Below are 21,846 nucleotides of genomic sequence, written 5' to 3'. Positions count from 1 at the left end.
TCAGTGTTCCTCACATATATTAAACTTCTCGCACAATTTCAAATTTATAGTTCAGTTCGTTTTTGTGTTATTGAGACTGACAGAAATTCAATTTTTCCAGCTCCATGAGTGATAGGATTCGCTAAAGCTCAGCCAAGTTCCGGGAAAAATAACTAAAAATATACTTCTGATGAAATAAAATGTATTTATTTAAAACTGCATTATAAAATAACCTCTGAAAGATTTAAACAGTGAAAAGTAATAAACAAAATGAACAAACTAAATGTGATTTTTGGCATAATTGAAACTAGACCGTTTTAGTTTCACGTAAATTTCGATCTGACGTGATGTGTTTCAATTGTTGCTAATGCCTCACCAATTTTGACTTCATTGGTTTCTAAAAAGGAGTGGAAGTGTGATAAAATGAGTTAAAGCAGTTTTGTTCCACCTTTTGAGACCATCTTTGAACTTTCGTTTCAGTGCTTTTATCTTATCTTGTACAAAGAACTTATTGAGGTATTTTCTGGCAGTTGGGTTCAGAACATTCAGAGCACTAAAAATATCTGCCAGATATGTCACTAACTTTTTCAACCAGTTTTTATTGGTAACACTGTCCATGTAGATACTTGAAAGTTTTCAATCACAATCTCCATCTATAAGAAAAACTGGAGTTCATCAAGATTGTTTGTTGTTCATTTGATTGTTTGTTTGTTTGTTGATTGTTTGTTGGTTGTTGGAGTGTCAAGATTGTTTTAACTGCAAGCAGTTAAAACAATCTTGACAGCACTTTACCTATCGACAACAGAGTTTCAGAGTAAAGTAGAAGTTGTTTGTGGTCACTGTCAATTATAATGCATAAAATACCAAAAGTTCTGGAATTTTTAGACCTTGCCCTCAGAAAGTTGATAACTTTCATTGCAACGTCAAGAGTATTTTTCAGAGACTGAACAAACTCTTAACTTAAAAGCTTCTTCATATATGCTACAATGAGTCCACTGAAAAAAGGGTGCAACTGACTTTACTCACAGCTACACACCTTGTACAGTCCACTTAATTTTCAGTTATATATTTGTAAATTTTATCACCAGTTATGGTAGGTAAAGGCCAAGAATTTGGTTTCTTTACCCTGCCTTATGCTATCTGTGCCTATAAACATATGTGGATGTATTAGCCGCCTATTAGCTTGTTGAAAATATAAAAAAGTTGGGTTTTTGTTAAGTAATACAAACAATTTTTAAATCACAAAACTGTTAAATATTAGCCAATTCACCCAAACTTAATTCTTCAATTTCTTTTTGTGTCTTTGCTGATATTCTCAAGTTAGAATCATCAGCATATAAACATAAACTGTCTGGTGCAAAATAACTGAGTGATTGGGGTAGACCTTTAAGAAAGATAAGGGACCAAGAATAGTTTCCTGAGGTACGACATAAAGCATTGGTAGCAAATCAGAAGTTGATTTTTTAATTTTGTTTTCGTTTGACATATATGTAACTTATACAGATTGACTTCTTTCAGAAAGATATGACAAACTCACTTATGTATTACCCCTTTTACTCCAATGCCATGCAACGTTTTGAGCAAAATAGAATGATTGACACTATCAAATGCGTTGGACATGTCCAAAAAAGGGTTATCTTGGAGCTCGGTTCGGCAAATTTCATCTAAAGATTTGGGAATGTGAAGGGTCTCTGCCAAGTTTTTGCTTCGCATCCACACAGACAATAAAAAAGAACGTTGAGATATGTTGTGATTTGAAAGAACCTTGAACATGGACGACTGTTGTTGGTAGTGGTCACACAGTATCGGTCAGTGACAGATTTGAGCTGGTGTTATCAATTTGAAGGAGATAAAATCAGTAATGAATAAAGAACAACAAAAATCATTTCCAAGTTAAGAAAAGGAAAGATAGGAAGAAAACAGAAAATCCAGTTCTCATGCTGAATGCTTAAGTGAAGACTTCTCGAAAACAATTCCTACAGTGGATTAGGAGAATTAAGAATTCTTCAGGTAAACTGTCATCCAGGTAGACAGCGATAGTATGTCTGTTATCTAGCAGGGGTCCTTGGAGCCTTGGTGCAACCATCAACAAAAGTTGTGGGGTATTGCAAACTGGGAGCTGACCTTCTAACCGTTCGTTCCGGTGGGCTCTGATTTCTGGACCATGCTAATACCAACGATGTAACAGATGAAGGTGATAAGATCATCTAAACGGTTCTGACAGCAGCGAATGTGGTACTTGAGTTTATTGTCGCTTCCCTTATGCACTGTCATTACTTCCCATCATCCCACCTGATCCACTAATGAATTCTCCTTGTAAATGCATATATCAAGAAGCTTTCCAAGAGACATCCTTATGTTGACTTTTTCAATTTCACCAGCTTCCCAAGACAGCATTTTTAGGATGCATCATACGTTTCATGAGAAGCAAGTCCTCGCGCATCTGCTGTTGACTCGCCTTGGTTCCAATGGAGGCAATGAATTGACTCAAGGGCCATGTTCACTGCCATCAGAACCAGAGATAATGAGCCCAAGACCAGCTAGCCTACTGACACCTCCAACCTGTTTACAACCACAAATACCATCAAGTCAACGACAGACGGCGGAAAACCCTCAGGTTTATTTAGGAAGCCCATTTGAAAGCGATTACCAAAGTAGATAAACTCAATTGGAAAAACAAACACAAAATTTCTAAATAAATTTGTATTAAGGCTCCTCTACCAAAACACCCAATTTGCAATGAAAAAATTGGAAGAAATCTAGCTAATGTATGATAGCCTAAATACAAATCTACTTCTTGTAACCGAAAATAGTTTTAACAAAAAAAGTTGAGCTGTGCAAAATACAACTCATTTTGCTGTCCTCATTCAAGTAGGAGTGTTGCAATAATTTTGAAACAATGTTTCACTTCAGTAACTTATCCAATTCAAGAAACGGACAAAAAGCATTTTGAAGCAGTCTGAGTTCAGGCAAAAATTTGAAAATTAGTTGCCACCAGCATCTATAGGTCTCCAAGCCGAAACAAAGATATCTTTTTTTCAAATTAGGATCCTTATTGACAGACCTGCCTTTGTCCTGATAGATGAATTAATCATTAACACTTTGGACAACAACTACCAATCCATAAAATGTTTAATCAATTTTTTATCATTGGTTTTTGAAATTTAAATTGAAGCTCTCAAAACTGGCCTAGGATCTGTATATTTATTTTTACTTATCTATAATTATAATATTTGTTATTACTAATCACCAAAAACGGCTGAAACATGAAGTTTGAGATTTATATAAAGCTTTAGAAGACTGTAGTTCAGTTCGGGTTACTTTATGTGCCCTTAGTAAAGCCTTTGATACTGTACAGCATGATGTATTGTTGATAAAAATACAATTTTACGGTTTTCAGGGTACAAACTAGCTGTCTTAGAATCTTACCTCAAAGTTTGTAAGCAATTAGTTGAGATAGGAAGAACAGATCTAAGATTGTTGAAATAGATATTTGAATTCCTCAAGGGTCTGTTTTTGCACCATTTCTTTTCTTGATTTTAATAAATGATATAAGTTTAAATTTGTTAAACTTTCCCACAATTTATGCTGATGATACCTCTTTGCATACATAGAAATATTGAACAGCTTAATTCTTTGTCTGAAGGCACTTTGTTGGATGCAACCTCTTAGTTTGAAATCAATGGCCTTCTTTTAAATAAAGATAAAACTCAAAAGTTACTTGTTTCTTTAAGATCTGTAAATATGACAAATGATGTTGATAATCTACTTACTTAGTTAAATATTGATTCTAAACTTTCATGGAAATGTCACATTGATAGTGTTAGTAAACAATTGTATACTCATATTTTTACTAGTAATTTTAAGGAGTCGTGTAACTAATAGTAATGTACAAATGGCCTATTAATCTTTTTTTTAATATAAGGTATGGTTTGGTGGTATGGAGTAGGCAAAGAGAAGATGTTAATCCTGCAGAAAAAAGCAGTAAGAATATCAACTGGCTCTAAGCTTTTAACTCATTGTAGACCTCTTTCTATAAAAACCAGTAAATAACCATTGTAAATATTTGATGTTTTACTTTTAGTTAAGAAAAATTTAATGAATATCTTTTAAGAAACATGACACATTACTATGATACTGCAAATAGTAATACGCTCGAATTACCACAGTATAGATTAACAAGAAACATGAATTACCGTAAGTATCCAGGTTTAAAAATGTATCATAATCTACCTGCTTCATGGTAAAATCTAATGGAGTAAAAATTTGCAACAGTGTTACATAACAGGCTATCTAGAAATCAATGCTATAAATTGGACGAATATTATCAAGATATCAAGTTGTGATATGAAGATATAGCCTACAAAATTCTATCTAAATAGTTAGTATCTGTATTTAAAAAAATAGGAAGGAGGGAGGGAGGGAGAGAAAGCTTTAATCAAAATCATTCAGATCTGACAGTGGTAATTTTTTACAAGTATTAGGTTACAATCACATGATATTTTAAAGTCGTGTTTGAGAGTTCTATATTCTAAAGTTTCTCCAGATCAGGAATGCACTGACTGTGTAGAAGGGCCGCAACAACAGCCACTGCTTCAGGTGAGGTTTCAGCCTAGGAGGGGGTAACATTTTGAGCTCGACTGGAAGGATGTTGAAGTATCTCACACCGGCATAGGATGGTTTCTTCTCGAAGAGTGTTCTTCTATGGGATGGAAGGTTGAAGTTTTTGGTGAATCAGGTGTTGTGGTCGTGTATCTGTTTCGAGTGAGCCCCCTTGAGCAAGAAGAGATGATCACCTCGAGAAGGTAAGCAGCCACCACTGTCATTATTCCCCATTCAACAAAAGCTCCTTTACAACTCTCAGATCTGTCATGATTCTCAGCACTCTTTTCTGGATAGTTTCAATTGCCATTAATCTTCTTATAGCGAAAAGAGCAGAACTTAATTTTAAGCAGAGTTCTTCAATGTGGGTGGACCAAGATAGATTGTCATCTATTGAAACTCCAAGATGTTTGATGAAATTCTCAGTTTGCAGACCTGGCAATCCCTGGGCTCCAAACATCAACTGCTCTTGTTTTTCCTTGATTGAATACTGAATACTAAGTCGTTAGTTGAGCAGTAGTCGATAGCTACATACGATTCAATTTTCAAGTTTTCAATGGACTTGTTGGACGAGAGTATCACAGAGTCGTCGACGTACATGTAGCATCGCCCTTAGGGACTGATGTGGGCTGGAAAGTCGTTAGTAAAGAGAGTAAAAATAACCGGTCCCATGACCGACCCTTGTGGCACACCTCTGGGCAGGTAGAGGGGTGGATCTTACTTTGACGATTTCATTGTTGCTGAGGTAACCCAGCTCCACTATCTGAGTCCAATCGCCTAAATATCTTGTGAACCACTGCAGGGCTTTTCCACAAATGCCCAGCGAACCGAGTTTGTTAAGGATGGAGTTTTGGCTTAAACAGTTGAATGCTTTGCTCATGTTAATGAAGATTCCGGTGGCATTGTAACCATTTTCAAGGTTACTGATAATATCTTCAATAAAGTTTACAAGAGCTGTGATGGTCGATTTGCCTTTTTTGAACCCGTGTTGATAGTCTGTTGAGAGCTTATTGGCATTTAAGAATTGGAGCAGCCTCTTAAGGACGACTTTCTTCAGCCATAGACGAAACTGGAAACTCCGATAACTTTGATTGTAAGCTATTATTTGGAATGCTTGAAGAAGATGGAGTAATCTGATCTTGCTCTAGAGTCTGCTGAAACCGTGGTGAAGTACTCGTTAAAACTCTGGGCAATTAACGGGGGCAAAAAATGTACAACGGTCTTATCAACAATCAGAGATTTTATTTCTAGGTTGAATGTGAGTGTATATATATCTTTTCAAGTTGCACTGTATGGAGCAACAAGCAATGAAACTTAACAAGTATTCTATGTTTACATAAAAAACAATTTGCATATTTATAAATCAGAATGACATGAATCTGGAGTTTATTAGAAAAATTGAGTTCATGACAGTGTTCACGTTATGAATACCCTGTATATCTTAGAGACCATAATAACTGTAAAAATGAATGGTGACAGGCTGCCAACATTACAGACTCATCACAGTTATTCTCTCAGAGAAAGAAACCTATTACCAACAGAAAATTACTCTATAGAGTTTTACAATAAAGAAACGAACCTCTGTGGATGATCTGTATAGAAAATTCCAAATTAATTTCTCTCAGAAGAATCACTTAACTGAAAAGCTAGGCATATGTACTCACCTGAAGAAGTCTAGAATGAATAATAGTATTCAAAATTTAATATATTTTTAATCAATTAATTAATCAATTTGTATAATAAAAACTGACACAGACTAGGATAGACTATTTGGGACAGTTGCATCATCCAAACAGGTTTAATTAATTTCTAAGATTTGTTGTAATGATGTCATTCTGTTTTTATGCAAGTCATTCGACTATCAAAAATGATGAATAAAGTATACAAGAACTCCATTTAGTAACATTAGATCTTTTGAAGAGAGTATTTGTTTTGTTTACACTTAGTATTTAACTGTTTTAACAAATAATAACTCTACCATTTTATTAATCTCCCAGGAGCTGAAACCAGTATTTCTTGTTTAGAGAACAATTAACATCTACAGTAAATCATTTGCTTATCTGTTTCTGCCATAAAAGATATGCTCGCACCTAATCTATTTAGTAATTAGCAACACAAACATAAAATGAATACAATTTATTTATAAGTGTTATCAATTCTAAAACTACCAAGCATGTTACAGCACCTCAACCTCTTAACCCTTCGACGCGTTTTGCCGTACCTAGTACGTGCGCACTGAGCGTTTGAGAACGCGTTTTGCCGTGCCTGGTACGCGAAGCGATGTATCGACGATTTTCGGTTTTTATTTGATGGTCACTCGAATATTGGCCTATCGAAAGTGATATTGATTTAAAGCTTTATGAGTTTAGCTATCGATATCAATAGTCATATGTTACTCAAAAAACAACTGACATCGTAAAAAGAGTCTAGAATATGACGCAATGAATCAGCTGTTTCTCGCTACTGACGACGAACCAGTCCAGCCGGTTCTTTGTTTATGCGAAGTAGGGGAGCTAATGTTTACATGTTGTTTTGTGATATTTGTCAGTGTTTTAAAAGTGTATTAATAATATTAATATCGTTTTAGTGGTTGTGCTGTGTAAATATTATGGTCTGTAAATTCAAGTTCTCTCCAGTAATTTTTTCGTTTTTTGTTGATAGTTGCAAGTAAGCCTAAACCTAAAATGGCAACTTTGAATGTTTGTTATTATACTAACATTATGGTAGGCCTAGTTCTCATTTATTTTACCAAATACAATTTTTATTTAGTGTTGAAATAATACATATTCCTCATACAATGGCAGGACCCAGTAGAGTTAGTACAAACAGTGAAATCGATAGGCTACTTGACAGTGGACAGTGATGATGATTCAGTTATGACTGAGCTAGATTTTGCACAAATGGAATTTGATCAAACCAATTCTGATAATGAGTTCCAGGATATTGTAGGGTTAGATAATGAAGAAGTTGAGGATTTTGCAAATTTTGGGGGGGAGGAGATGGAAAATGCCAGTAGACCTAGGCCTAGACAAATGGCGAATTCAGACATGATTTGGGAAACTATGAACACTTATAATGGTATGAGAGAAAGTTTTTTATGTGACAGTGGCCCTAAAATGGAAACAAACAGCATTCTAGACACTTTTTTATTCTTTTTTGACCAAACACTAATAGACCTAATTGTGAATGAAACAAAACAAGTATGCTGAACAAGAAATGGCTAAGAAAGGAATGATTTTTTTCTCGGTTTTCTCGACTATGGAAGTGGAGTCCATGCTCAAGGGATGAAATATATGTACTCTTAGCTATGTACATGATAATGAGTGTTGTAGTAAAACCTACAATAAGATCCTATTTCTCTAAAAATCCATTTTTAGAATCAAGGTTTTTTCTCAACCATAATGTCATGTGACAGATTTGAACTCCTTTCCAAATTTCTGCATTTTAGCGATAACTCAGTTGATCATAGGCAAGAACAAAAAAAACTCAGAAAAATCTTTCCTGTAATCTCACACTTGACAAACAAATTTCAAGAAGCTTACCAGCCTTCACAAAATATTTCAATTGATGAATCGTTGTTGTTATGGAAGGGCAGACTGTCATTTAGACAGTACATTCCGCTGAAGGCTGCAAAGTTTGGGGTGAAAAAACCTATGAGCTCTGCGAGTCATTCAACTGGCTATACATGGAATTTTTATTGTATATACAGGCAGTGATACAGTGTTGGGATTGTTCCCTCGTTACTCCAGAGATGAAAAAAACAGAAGCTATCGTTTTATGCTTAGTTGAAAAGCTTCTCAACCAAGGTTATACACTTTGGATGGACAATTTTTATAATGATCCTGAACTTGCTAAAATTTCTGAAAAGTAAAAAAACTGATTGTGTAGGAACTTTGAGATTAGGAAGGAAATCATCTGTCCCCAAAGACTTCAAAAACAAAACGTTATCAAAAGGAGAAATACTAGTGGTTCACAGTGGGGATGTTTCCATCTTCAAATGGCGCGATAAGCGCATAGTTAGCCTTATATCAACATACCACAATATTGAAATGAAAACTTGTAGAAGTAGGTCAAATGTTGAAATGCTGAAACCTACAGTAGTTACAGATTACAACAGCAATATGGGTGGTGTTGATGTAAGGGATCAAATGTTGGAAAAAATTACCTTATGGAAAGAAAGCGTAACATAAAATGGTATGTCAAAGTTTTCAAACGACTGCTAAATGTAACCATATTGAACTGCTATATTATATGGAAGGCAAAAAATCCAAAAATAGACCATCTTACATTTAGGCTAGGCCTTATAAAAGAGATTATTGAACAATTCCAAGGAGGTTTAGAAAGACCCAGCTATGGTAGACCATCAAATTGAGCCATCACCTGCTCGACTAGTAGAACGGCACTTTATTGACCGAATACCACCTTCTGGTAAGAAGGCAAAACCACAAAAACGATGTGTAGTTTGTTCCAAACATGGCCAAAGAAGGGAAACAGTTTTCTGGTGCCCAGATTGCGAAGCAGGTCTCTGTGTGGGGGAATGTTTTCAAGGCATACCACACGAAAATCAACTTTTGAGGTAAAAATACTATTTTTCTTGTTGTAAATACATATATAATGTCATAAAACTGTATTGTTTTATCATTTTTCAGGTTATGTTTGTCTAAAAATAAAAATATAATGAACTATGTGTGTTTTTATTTACATGCACAGCTTAAAACATATCGGAGTAGCAAAATTTAAGAAAACTACAGAAAAACTCAAGCAGTAAGGGGGTATAGGTGCACACAAAAAAAAAAAACGCGTCGAAGGGTTAATATAAGTTATATCTGCTACTTACTTATGTACGGATGTCCAGCTACCACTCTCAGTATTCTAACTTCTTCCATCGTCGCAGATTTATTGTCACCATCGGCACTCAAGTCAATAATCTTTGCTGCAAATTCCACTCCAGTCTCTTTCTCAATACATCTTCTAACTGTAGAACTGATACCCCTTCGGACAACAACAGAATCAGTCAGATAGTGCAGAGATTAAACTAAAAAATCAAATTTACCGAGTTTAAGATAAAACTTTTACATTAAATACCTTGACTCAGTATTTTGACGTAAGGTAAGTTTTTATTGGCATGAAAATAATTGTAAAGATTCCTTCGTATTGGGCTACCACGCCTATCCGAAAATAAAAATCACATATGAGATGGTAAGTGATGGTGAACCAAGTATTAACATCAGAAGGAAGAAAACTGGTCTTGGAGGATAGTGTCTTCTATTTGCACAGAGCAACGACAATGTGAAGACCTACTTAAACAGCTTAGGCCGACAGACAGTACATAGATTTTTAACACAGTTGTGTAGTGATAAAACAGGAAAAGGTGGAATGCATATGTTAATTTAATGTTTTAGTACTTTATTCCATTATTAATATTGATTGACTGGATTATACAGTCAGGACAATTTGTGAACAACTAATCAATTTTTTTAACTTGTATTTGTAACACAATCATAATTACTAGTGTGTTTAAACCTATTGATATAGTGTGTGAAATCTATTTGTATAATCACAACAGTGTCCAAAAAAAACTATTTCTAAAGAGTCACAAACGTGTGAAAACCTATTTCGAACAGAATCACAACAGTGAGTGAAAACCTAATCGCACAGTCACATCATTGAGTAATAAGCTATTAGCACAGAGTCAAAAATCTTCTCACACAGTCACAACATTGAATCAGAATCAGAAGGCTTTATTCTTGAACATAGAGTACAGGATTGGTGTCGATAAACAGTACAATAATTAATGTAGAAGATATTCTGAGTAGTGAGCCAGGAACTCGTTCATTGTTTAAATAGATCTCTCCATAAGCCATTTTCGCAGCATTGGCTTCAACACCTTAACATTATGTGTCTTCAGCTCTGCAGAAAGTAGATTGAGCTTTGTCCCCGCATATGAAAGTTTTTTCCAAACAGAACAGTTCTGTGGGATAGAATAATAGAATAATGAAATTTTCTGCATGTTATGTAGGCCATCCATGAAAATCTTTGTGTTTTGGTAAGTCAAAATTGCATGCAAGTGAAATGACATCAAGTATACTAAGGGATGTAACGGTCACTATATTAAAATTGTTGTACGTGTCTCCACTGTCAAATGGCAGTGAGGTAACTATGACTCTCAAAGCTTTCTTCTGTAGAACCATGATTCTTTGCAGATTTTCGTAAGAACTGTTACCCCATAGTTGTTACCTCAGGAGTACTAGTGGATATCACTCTGAGAGGAAAAATAGCAGAGTTGAGTTGATAGCTTAACTTTCACCTAAGGTGATTCCCAGATGTTTTGTTGAATACAATTATTCAAACAGCATTCTTGTGTCTTCCGAGTGTCAGTTGTTTTGTTTTACCTTCATTGAACACTGTCATTATTTTCTCAATATTACTGAGCCAAGCTGACTGAAATAAATGTGTTAATTTTAAATTGCTCTATTGTACTTTGTACTATTGTATTTCAAGGTACCCAAAATCCACTCCAAAAACATTTGTTAACAGCTCACTTCATAGTACAAGGAAAATTCAACAAAAACAAATTAACCACATGAGTATCTCACTTCAAACAGCAAAATATGCTGCCAGCCAAATAAAAAACCATCCCATTCCTTGTAATAACTTCCAGACATTGGACACACTTAAGTTCGACACAGCAAAACCTACAACCAAAAATTGTTGAAGATAACCTCTTACCTTTCAGTAAAGAGACACCACCCTTGGAGAAAAGACCACCTTACACTGCAACCAAACTTGGGCCCAAAGAAACAATAGAAGAATTTTACAACACAAACATTGAGCAATTTAAAGCTAACTATCTAATAAACCACTCCAATAACAACTCTTCTCCTTCTTTTTTATTGAATGGCAGCCACAGAAAGGAGAGAACTTGACCCCCAACGCAGTAAAGAAGAAGTCATTTAAAAGGGAACTGCTAATACTACATCAAAATGTGCAAGAGGTAAGGAACAAAGTAGACAGATTATCTCATCTACTTCAAGACATTCAACCTGACATAGTCATCTTGAGTGAGCATGGTCTGAAGTCTGAACTCTTAGAGATACTAAACTCCCAGAATACTCCCTCAAAGCACACTTTTGCAGGAAAGAAACCAGAAAAGGAGGGTTGCAATATATGTGAAAGACTCACTACAACAAAAAACAGAGCCACTGGAGATATCGCATCATTGCAAGGAACTCGTATGTGAGGTGGCAATGCTCAGAATAGCGGTCGGAAAACAACACCTTTACGTTTCTGGCATATATAGATCTCCAAGCGAAAAGTTGAATGAAGCCTTAGACATTCTTTCTAACATCATCGAAGAAACTAAGGCTGAAAACCACTCAATAATCATTATGGGTGATATAAAACGTAAACAGCCTAGTGTCAAATAATGAATCACGAAAACTTGAAGAAACACTGGCCAGCCATAACATGATGAGATTGCCTCTACCCCCAACAGAATCACTTACAACTCCACCTCCTCCATAGACTGTATATGCTCAAACCTATCTGCATCCAACATCAATGCCACAGTAATACACACAGGCTTGTCAGACCACACCGCACAATTGAGTAAAATATCTCTTGAAGCACAGAAAACAGAAACCTCTAGTCTTATTCAACGACAAATGAAAAAGGACAATCTTGACACTCTAAAAACTTTACTGCACAATGAGGACTGGGCTGGAGTATTTGGAGCCCAAAATGCTGAAGACGCATACAATGCCTTCTTAAATACTCTGGCAATATACATTGATGCAGCTTGCCCTAAAAAGAAAACCAGAAATAAGAAGAAAACAAATTTTAACCATAAAGACGGTGAAGCTCTTACACTGAAAGAAACTTATCTTCAATGCCTTAGAAAGTACCAGACTACAGGAAGTGACCTGCATAAAACAGACACAGCCCTTGCTAAGAAAAACTATGACCTTAGACTAAAAATGCTAAAACGCCAGGCATCATCTAACTGTATAAACAGAGCTGACAATAAATCAAAAGCAATCTGGCAAATAGTAAACAGTGAAAGGAAGAGTGCAGAACAAGGCAAAGAGCAGCTGAAACTGAAGATAAATGGAAAAGAAACAACCAATCCAAATGAAATCGCTGAACATTTCAATGAATTCTTCACCAAAGTTGCACAGAAAAACGTTGGACATCAATAATCAGCACCAAAAAGGTCAACAGCTAACACTCCATGTAGCAAAATTGTAGGCTCAGCCAACTTCACAACACCACTACAGAAGAAGTACAAATTATGATTAAAAGCATGAAGTCTAAAAACCTCAGCAGGGCTTGATGAAGTATCATCAAAGTTACTTAAAACACTGCAGTGAAGCCCTTACAACCCCCTTGGTCAGCATCATAAATAAGTCAATATCATCGGGACTCTTTCCATCCGCCTTGAAAGTTGCAAAAGTATATCCTAAGCATAAAAGTTAACTGCCAAAAGAACACCTAGCAACTATAGACCAATTTCACTGATCTCCACCTTTTCCAAAGTAATAGAAAAAAGTTGTATTAAAGAGACGACTGATGGACTACCTTAAACAACAAAACTTGCTAACTAATAGTCAGCATGGGTTTGTGAAAGGCAGATCCACAACAACTGCAATTGCTGAGCTGGCAGAGTTCATTTGCGATCAACTGGAAGCAGGAAAGCTTGTGACTGGCATAATGCTTGACTTCAGCAAAGCCTTTGACTGCCTAGGACACAACCTCATCCTGCAAAAACTTCAAAGCCTGGGTATTAGTGGCTCTGCTTACAGGTGGTTTAAAAGCTATTTGGAAGAACGCACCCAAGTGGTGGAGATAAGACATCATAGCAAAGGGATAATACAAAACATCAGATCCAAACCGTTACCTGTAAGCCGAGGAGTTTCCACAAGGATCAGTCCTAGGCCCTGTACTGTTTTATCTTATTTACCAATGACATTGCCTCATCTTTTAAATGCCTACTGTTTCTACTTTAATGTACGCCGACGATACTACTCTTCTGCTCACTGGGAGCTCTGCAGAAGAGCTAGCAATTGACTCATATACTGCACTAAATATGGCATACCAGTACTGCCACTCAAACGACCTAGTAGTCAATATGACCAAGACCAAACAACTAGCATTCGGTAGAAGACGAGATGAAATTGCAGCCCTACCAGAAGTTGACATGCAACCCAAGGCAAACATTTCTTGGCGTAACAATTGACGAAACTCTTTCATGGACTCAGCATGTTGACAACCTTTGCAGGAAACTAAACACCAGCCTCTTTGTTATCAAAAGAATTTACCACATTAGTGATTTAATCACTGCAAACACAACTTATTATGCCCTTTTCGAATCACATCTGAGGTACAGCATTGCTATATGGGAGGCACCACAGTCACTAACCTACAGAGACTTCTCCTGATACAGAAGAAAAGTAATAAGAACTCTTAAAGGCCTAGGACCCAAGGAAAGCTGTCGTGAAGGTTTCAAGGATCTTTGCATCTTGACAGTTTGTGGCCCTCTACATCCAGGAAGTGATTATGTTTGCCGACATGAATGAACTCCCTCGGGGGAACAGATGTACACCAGTACAACACTCGACATGCTGACAACTACATCCTGCCAGCACACCATCTATCACTGTACGGGAGGAAGCCATCGTACATGGGACGCAAGCTCTACAACCTGCTGCCAACCGAGATAAAGCTCAGAAGGGCAAGAAACTGAAGATGGCACTGAAATAGATGGCTGGTGACCAGGCCATTCTACACGCTGGAAGAATATCTACAAGACACATGACCATCTTAGACATCAAGACTGCTCAATTCAACTTATTTATTTTGTAAATTTTAAACTTTAACATTGTATTATTGACGCCAATACATTTCTCTATGAAATTTTGTAAATAAAGAGATTTTGACTTTGACTTTGACTATTGAACTGTAGCTGGATAAAAGTTATTCTCAGCATAAATAATAAGATAGCTGTAGTGATAAAACTGATGAGGCAAGTCTGATATAAATCAAACAAATAGTACTGGGCCTGTTACGAATATTTAATTATTACTATTGAGCTGTAGCTGGATAAAAGTTATTCTCAGCATAAATAACAGGATAGCTGTAGTGATAAAACTGATGAGGCAAGTCTGATATAAATCAAACAAATAGTACTGGGCCTGTTACGTATATTTAATTATTACTATTGAGCTGTAGCTGGATAAAAGTTATTCTCAGCATAAATAACAGGATAGCTGTAGTGATAAAACTGATGAGGCAAGTCTGATATAAATCAAACAAATAGTACTGGGCCTGTTACGTATATTTAATTATTACTATTTGTATTCGATTACTTAAATAGCTGCAAAACCATTTTAGGGCAGTGTCCTTTATGCCTAGTGAGCTTAACTTGGCTAAGAGTAATTTGTGGTCCAGGCAATCAGATGCCTTGCTCAGGTCTAAAAAATACTGGTGATTTCCTGAGTCAATGCTGTCAATTAAGTGCTCAACCAAATCAATCAGAGCCGTAATAGTTGATTTTTCAGCAAGGAAACCATGTTTTCTTTCAGGAAGAATGTTGTTGGAGCTAAGATGATTAAGAAGTCTGGATAAAACAATTTTCTCTATTATTTTGGAGACAGTTGGTACTAAAGAGATGGATCTGAAATTCATGAGTTCATGTTTACTACCTTGCTTAAACAGGTGACACCTTGGAAGTCTTTAATTTTGAAGAAAAATTACCTTGACTTTTTAGCAGTTGGGTAATATAGATCAAACTTGTAAAATGTTACAAGAATAGCGGAAATTCCATCTACTCCAGCAGAAGAAGAAGATTTCAGAATGCGGATAGTATTGAGAACCTTGAGATGATTAGTAAGTGGAAGAATTGACAGAGAGATTACTGCGAAAGATTTTGTTGAGATGAATGAATTACAATAGAAACTTTAAGCTATAACCAATAACATAAAAATCCCTTTACTACAAGGATGTGTAAGACTGATTAAATAAGTAAGTTTATTTCTTAGATCAAAGGATCGGGCAGAGTTCTTGCATTTTCAAGGCAGCATATTTTAACAAAATCTAACACCTCTAGACAAGATAATTTTTTTGAGGAGAAATTAAAAATACGTGGTTCACTAGAATTGGAAATAGATGGAACTAAAAAATTATATTCACTAAAAATTACGTAAATTCAAATAATCTGACTTTAAACAAAGGAAAATCCAAATTTATATATTTTAAACTAAACAAAACCCAAACCAACAAATTAATAATCTTGAATTTTTTTAATACTTCCCAGATAGAACAAGTTCTAATTTCTTATGCTTGTAAAGTGATCAATTTATTTGTTGGGATAAACATGTTGTGAAACTCTAGGGTGTATGCACTTCAGCAAATGGCATTTCTCTAGACCATTCAGTCTGCATATCAATGCCCATATTCAATAAGATATTTATTTAGGAATAGGCTTAAACGTTCTACTACAAAAACAACCATGAATAAATTATTATAGTTACAAAAAAGGATTAGAATAATGCTAAATCTAAATAAAACTAAATCAAATCAGTTTTTTATTTCCGGAACATTATACAACGCATGGCAAATGTCAAATTGTTACTCTTTACTTGCTAAAATTTTTGTCAAACGCACCACAAGAAATCTCATTTAAACATACAATTTTGCAAACTTACCTACATCCATTCATTCACCAATTATTCCCACTTCCAGCGACGAATTTAGTCAGTCTTTTTAATTGGTGGTCTCCCAATCATAAGCAAAAAACTCGTCAACATTATAAAATGTTTGTGACACTAAAAAGCGTTTCAAACGAGTTTTTCACACTTTGAGTGTTGAAGTGTTTTTAATTGAATCTGGTAACTTATCTGGAAATGAACACCTGCCTGTGAAGGCAAGCGTTCATAAACCACCGTTCTGTGTCTACCAGTTCGGTAATTATCTCTGCCTCTAGTCTCATACACATGTATGTCTCGGCCATTCGTCATGGCACATTTAGACATACAAAACAAAGTTGTTTCCAAGATGTAAAGACTGGGCAGCGTCAACAGTTGCAAATTTTTGAAGGCTTCCTTGCACGACTCTCTAAATTTCGACTCAGCGATAATGCGGATCGCTTGTTTTTGCAGCTTGAAAACTCTCAGGAATTGATTGTTTGCACAAGCTCCCCACAACACCAGCCCGTAAGTGAGGTGGGGGTAAATCAAGCCATAATACGCCATCATCAGAACTTGAGTTGGGCAGTATTTGGTTAGAGACCTCAAAACATAAATGCCTGAGGCCAATTTGGAGCAAACATGGTCGATGTGATCGTTCCAAATCAACCCTCGATCTAGGTATATTCCCAGGAATTTCGAACAATATACTTCCTCCAGCATATGTCAGCCAACATAACAGCTGGCTCGTCATGACTATCTACTGGTCGTAAAGCAAAATTTATAAAATTGGATTTTGCAGAATTTGTTTTAAGATTGAGGCTGTTAAAATTTTGGACGCAGCTGTTGATTTCAACAAAACTCTGCTGTTCCAGAATCAATTTTGATTTGCTAGTGAAACAGAGTCGTGTCATCAGCATACTGCACTAGTCTTCCGTGCAGAAGTGATGAACCTGCATCATTGACATAGATCAGGAAGAGAATTGGACTGAGAATTGAGCCCTGTGGGACACCATAACTCAGGTGAATTGGTTCAGATAATTTATTTGAGATCTGGACAATTTGAGTTCTGTGGCTTAGAAATTATCTGAACCACTGGAGAGGCACGCCTCGGATGCCATGAGATTCAAGTTTGTCAAACATTGTAACATGGTCAACACAGTCGAATGCTTTCGATAAGTCCAGGAACACAATCAATGTATGATCCCGACGTTCTAGTCCCTCTACAACCATGTCGACAAGATTTACAACTGCGTCTATTATCGAATTGCCCTTCCTGAAGCCAAACTGGTCTTCCGATAGCTGGTTGTGTTTATTCAAAAATTGAAGCATTCGTGTCAAGAAAAGCTTTTAGAATATTTTGCTCATAACTGGCAAAATTGAGACAGGCCGGTAATTTTGTGGGAATTGGGGATCGTCTTTCTTGAAAATAGGGGATACTTTAGTGGTTTTGAGGAGTGAGGGAAAAACTCCTTGTTCAAAAGAGAAATTTACTAATTGGGTTAATGGTCTCACAATAAGCTTTGAACATTTTTTTATGAGCCACGTTGACATTGAATTTAAATCATTTGTTTTTTTGGCTGGGAGCTGCTGAATTATTTTTTCCAGCTCTCCTCAATGACAGGTGCCAGTGCCAGGGAGGCTACTGGACACTGCCTTCATCTTGGGATTCCTTGTGGGGGTGATGGGCAAGGGCCTTGCTCACAAGCAACAGATCCGAAGAATCTGTTAAACCTATTTGTAACGCGTCCTCCACAAGTCTATCACCACTTTTTAATTTGATTTGTTTGTTGCATGATTTGTTTTTATTGTTGATGATTTCCCATGCAGTTTTAGAAATATTTTTGGAAGATATAATTGATTTGGAAACATCATATGTCTTTGCAGCTTGGATAACTTTTCTATAAATTAGTTTGTAATTTCGAAAAAACCACTTGAGTTCTTCATTGTGGGACGTTTTCTGGATTTCTGAGAAAATCTATGTTTTTCTCTAGAAACTAAAATTCCTTTAGTTATCCATTTGTTGTTTACCCTTTTGGGACAAACTTGTATGGTTTTGAGTGGACAGAACTTGTCGAGATGAAAGTTGAGTGTTGATACACCTCAACCTAAACCTTTTAAAATGCTCTTCTACTGAATGAATTGAATCTTGGTGTATCCAATTTTCTTTAGAAAGGGAAGTGTTGAGGAGAGCGATGTTTCCTGGCCTTAAGTCTCTCATTGTTTTTGTAATTTTGAGCTCCCTCTCGATTTTTACTCCACTAATTATAGCCTCTTGGCCATAGTGGTCCGAGATAGCTGTATTGACCACGGACACCGCAACACTTGATAGATTGGAGATGATGTTGTCAATTGTCGACTGTGTTGAATGATGATTCTGTAAAAGACCATTTACACAATCCTTGAAACTATTTTAATTGCAAACTAACATTTTCTTAAACATGACAATGAAGGCCTTCATATACATAGTTGTTATACAAGGAAAAATATTTTTACTTCAGAACATCACCGTTTACAAATTTACAAAAAAAGTCTAGTTATTTTAGAAAAACTGTTTTTTTAAACACTTACCACATAGGCCTAATATTCAGAACGAAAATATGACTGATACATTTGAAAGGAAGCTTAAGAAGTAGGCTATATTACAGATCCTATTTTGTATTCAGTGAATTTCTAAGGGTTTATTAGATTACATTGTAGATTAGATTACGTTTTCACCCTTTTGAATAAAAATTTGTAATGTATAAAATATTTTAAGTGTAAAATAAAAATAAAAATTCTAAAGTTTATTCATATGTTAGATTTAGATCTATTTATATATGTATAGTTAGATTATTATAATTATGATACTATTTGTTATTACCTGTTTGTATATGTTCTTAATGAATATTGGAATTTTCTTGTTCTTCATCTGCATTGTGCATCACGTGATTTTGTGGATATGAATCGACGTTGTATTGGTCTTTACTGATGTTTTTCAGTGCACCACAGTCTTTGGATATGTAAAATATCAATAATAATTGAGTTGAGGGGATTTTGGTTCAACAGAACGACAGGAACGTTTATTACAATAACCTTCTGAGAATAAAGGTTCATTTTGGGCTGACACGAGTACCTCCGGACATCACCGTAGTCTAGAGCAGCGCTTTCGGTGCTACCGCGCATTGATGGTAATGAACGAAAAACTCCCTCAAGGTAATACCTACTACTAGGCAATCAAATTCTGGCGGGTATTATCACAAATACCCGAGGTGGAATCATTATTCAATCATTATTCCGAGGTGGAAAACATTGCATTTGGTTTACTCAAATAAAATTAAAACTAGTTATTGTGAACAAGAAACAAGTTATTATTCATGTTCAAAATAGGCTACTAAACAATCAAAATCAATTAAAATTTCATGATATACATTTGATTTTTCAGTGATTTTACTTCTTTTCTATATTTTGGTAGTTTTTATGATAAAAAAATCAATATATTCATGTTCAACAGGTGATTTTGCATAGAAATGGGTAACCAGATACATTGCTAAATATTTTAAATGTTAATACTTATAATCAATGGACTTGGTTGATTGATATGCCTTTGATTTATCACAAGTAAGGTTATTCCCTACAAATGGGGAGACTCCCTAGTCCCTCTTTTGAGTTATACTATTAAGGTTTTATTCTTAATCGGTTAGCAGTGAACGAACGTAACAACTGAACAATTTTGAGGACCTAGTGTAACCTAATGTATAAACTCTTTATTTTTGTAGTTATTTCCACATGATGTTAAGCTATTTTTCATGGATAAGTGTTTTTAAAAGAACTTAATAATATTATTAATTTTAACGATCATTAAAAATAACATATCTGGTTTAAAAAATATCAAACTTATTCAGTTGGCAGGAAAAAGTGAACGAAAAGTTCTAGGTAAACGGGTCTTTCGAAACACTCTGATCTGGATCACTTGTTCACTTGACTGACCTGTTTGAATTGAACGACACATCTCTAATGGCCACTGCCACTGCACAGCTAACCTCAAAACAACATGAAAGCTTCCTGGATACATCTATGGCTACATTAATCTGTTCAATTAATTTTTACGCTTAGAATGCGACACTTGTATATGCCTACACAAAAAATATATAGTTATAGAACAGGTAAAGTAGCTGCAGTGTAAACAAAACTGTGAGAGCGAGACACAATCCACACAGCTGATAAACAGATACAAGAAGGTGCTGGTCCCAATCCCCACCGGAGGGGGCCCCTCCTGCACGGTACTGCTCAGAAATTTGCTTCTGCACCGGTTTCTTTAATAGCGGTTGACCTATAAGAGCAGTTTACTGCCAACATGAATCAATAAAGACAAACTTTCAAAACATTATTTACAAAATTAATTTTATTTATTATACTTGAGATAGGCTAGACTTATATGTCAATCACCATGGATTTTTAATCATTAAAATATTATGCTACCCTTCAAAATATTTATATTAAGGTTCAAGGATGAAAGAAAGTCAAGGATAGTCTAGGGCTTAAGCTAACCTTTGAAATATTTTGTTCTTAAATAGCCTACATGATAAGTATAGATGCTGTACATTATTAAAACAAAAAGTAATTTGTAAATGGGCAAGAAAACTTACCTACCCAAGATCTCCTTTGGTTCATACTTGGCATAAAATTCTTTTGCTGCATCCTTATCAGGAAGGACATCCTCGTTTTCATCCTCCTTTGCCATTGAATGATAGGACTATCCAACTGTATTTTACACAATAAATGAACTCATAGATAATCTGTTAGCACAGTTTTAACCTTTGCATGGCTTCAAGAATGTTCGTAAATAAATCTATTTATTGTTTAACGTCACAATAATATTGCTAACATTAAATGCTGCTTTTTTTCAAAATCACTTCATAAACAATCAACGATCGACCCTCTTTGTTTCTGTTCCCACTGCCTTCAGAATGTTCAGATGTTATTAATCTATCTATGGACCACAATCACACATTGCGCCAACAGAAAATATTTTTTTTGTCAATGGGTAAGAATTTCGTCTGCAAACTGCCCAAAGACGTTCGAATCAAAAGATCTATTGGAATGTATCAGTTTTAGCATGTCTTTGTTTCACTCTCAGTCAAAAATGATTCAGTGATGTGAATAAAATCAAGAAGCCTAAAGGCTTTTACTTATAATTTAAAGACTAATCCTTTTTGATAAAGTGAATAATGAAATAATCGAATTAATTATTAGTTAATTATTTACTCTAAACACTGTAACAATGAGGTGATTAAGAAAGTAATTCCTTGTGTCAGCAAATAAATACTCGGGAATTTAAAAGTCAATTCGGACTCTTGGGCCAAATCAAATCACTTTTTGTTATTTGCGAGTCAGGTTCAACATGAAATAGGCCAAGTCGAGAATAGTTAAAATTACTACTAGTAATAGTAATGAACAAAAACAGAATGTAGTCATAGTCACATACACAAATTGAACAGCTCTAATAAAACCTAGTCTTAAATAAATCTAATAACACAAAAACATATAAAATCACAGGATGATTTTGTTTTAAATCCAACATATAATATGCTATTACTTAATT

The 21,846-nt window shown here is 35.4% G+C and overlaps 1 protein-coding gene across 2 annotated transcripts in view; it reads right to left on the bottom strand.

Moving 5' to 3' along the window:
- LOC124368647 (phosphorylase b kinase gamma catalytic chain, skeletal muscle/heart isoform) overlaps positions 1-21,256 on the bottom strand; it is a 66,202-nt gene extending 44,946 nt beyond the window's left edge. Inside the window, exons 1-2 of one of the 2 annotated variants that reach the window (XM_046825888.1) lie at positions 20,891-21,256; positions 9,419-9,573 (exon numbers count right to left, since the gene is read on the bottom strand). In XM_046825888.1, the coding sequence (XP_046681844.1) occupies positions 9,419-9,573; positions 20,891-20,985 (250 nt within the window). In that variant the 5' untranslated portion in view covers positions 20,986-21,256. The remainder of the gene's footprint in view (positions 1-9,418; positions 9,574-20,890) is intronic. The other variant, XM_046825889.1, reaches the window with a different exon arrangement.
- Between the last annotated feature and the right edge of the window lie 590 nt (positions 21,257-21,846).

This window comes from Homalodisca vitripennis, chromosome X, assembly GCF_021130785.1.
Source record: "Homalodisca vitripennis isolate AUS2020 chromosome X, UT_GWSS_2.1, whole genome shotgun sequence".
Classification (NCBI taxonomy): domain Eukaryota; kingdom Metazoa; phylum Arthropoda; class Insecta; order Hemiptera; family Cicadellidae; genus Homalodisca; species Homalodisca vitripennis.
Note: the sequence above shows the minus strand (reverse complement) of the source record. Positions and strands in the feature narration are given on the sequence as shown.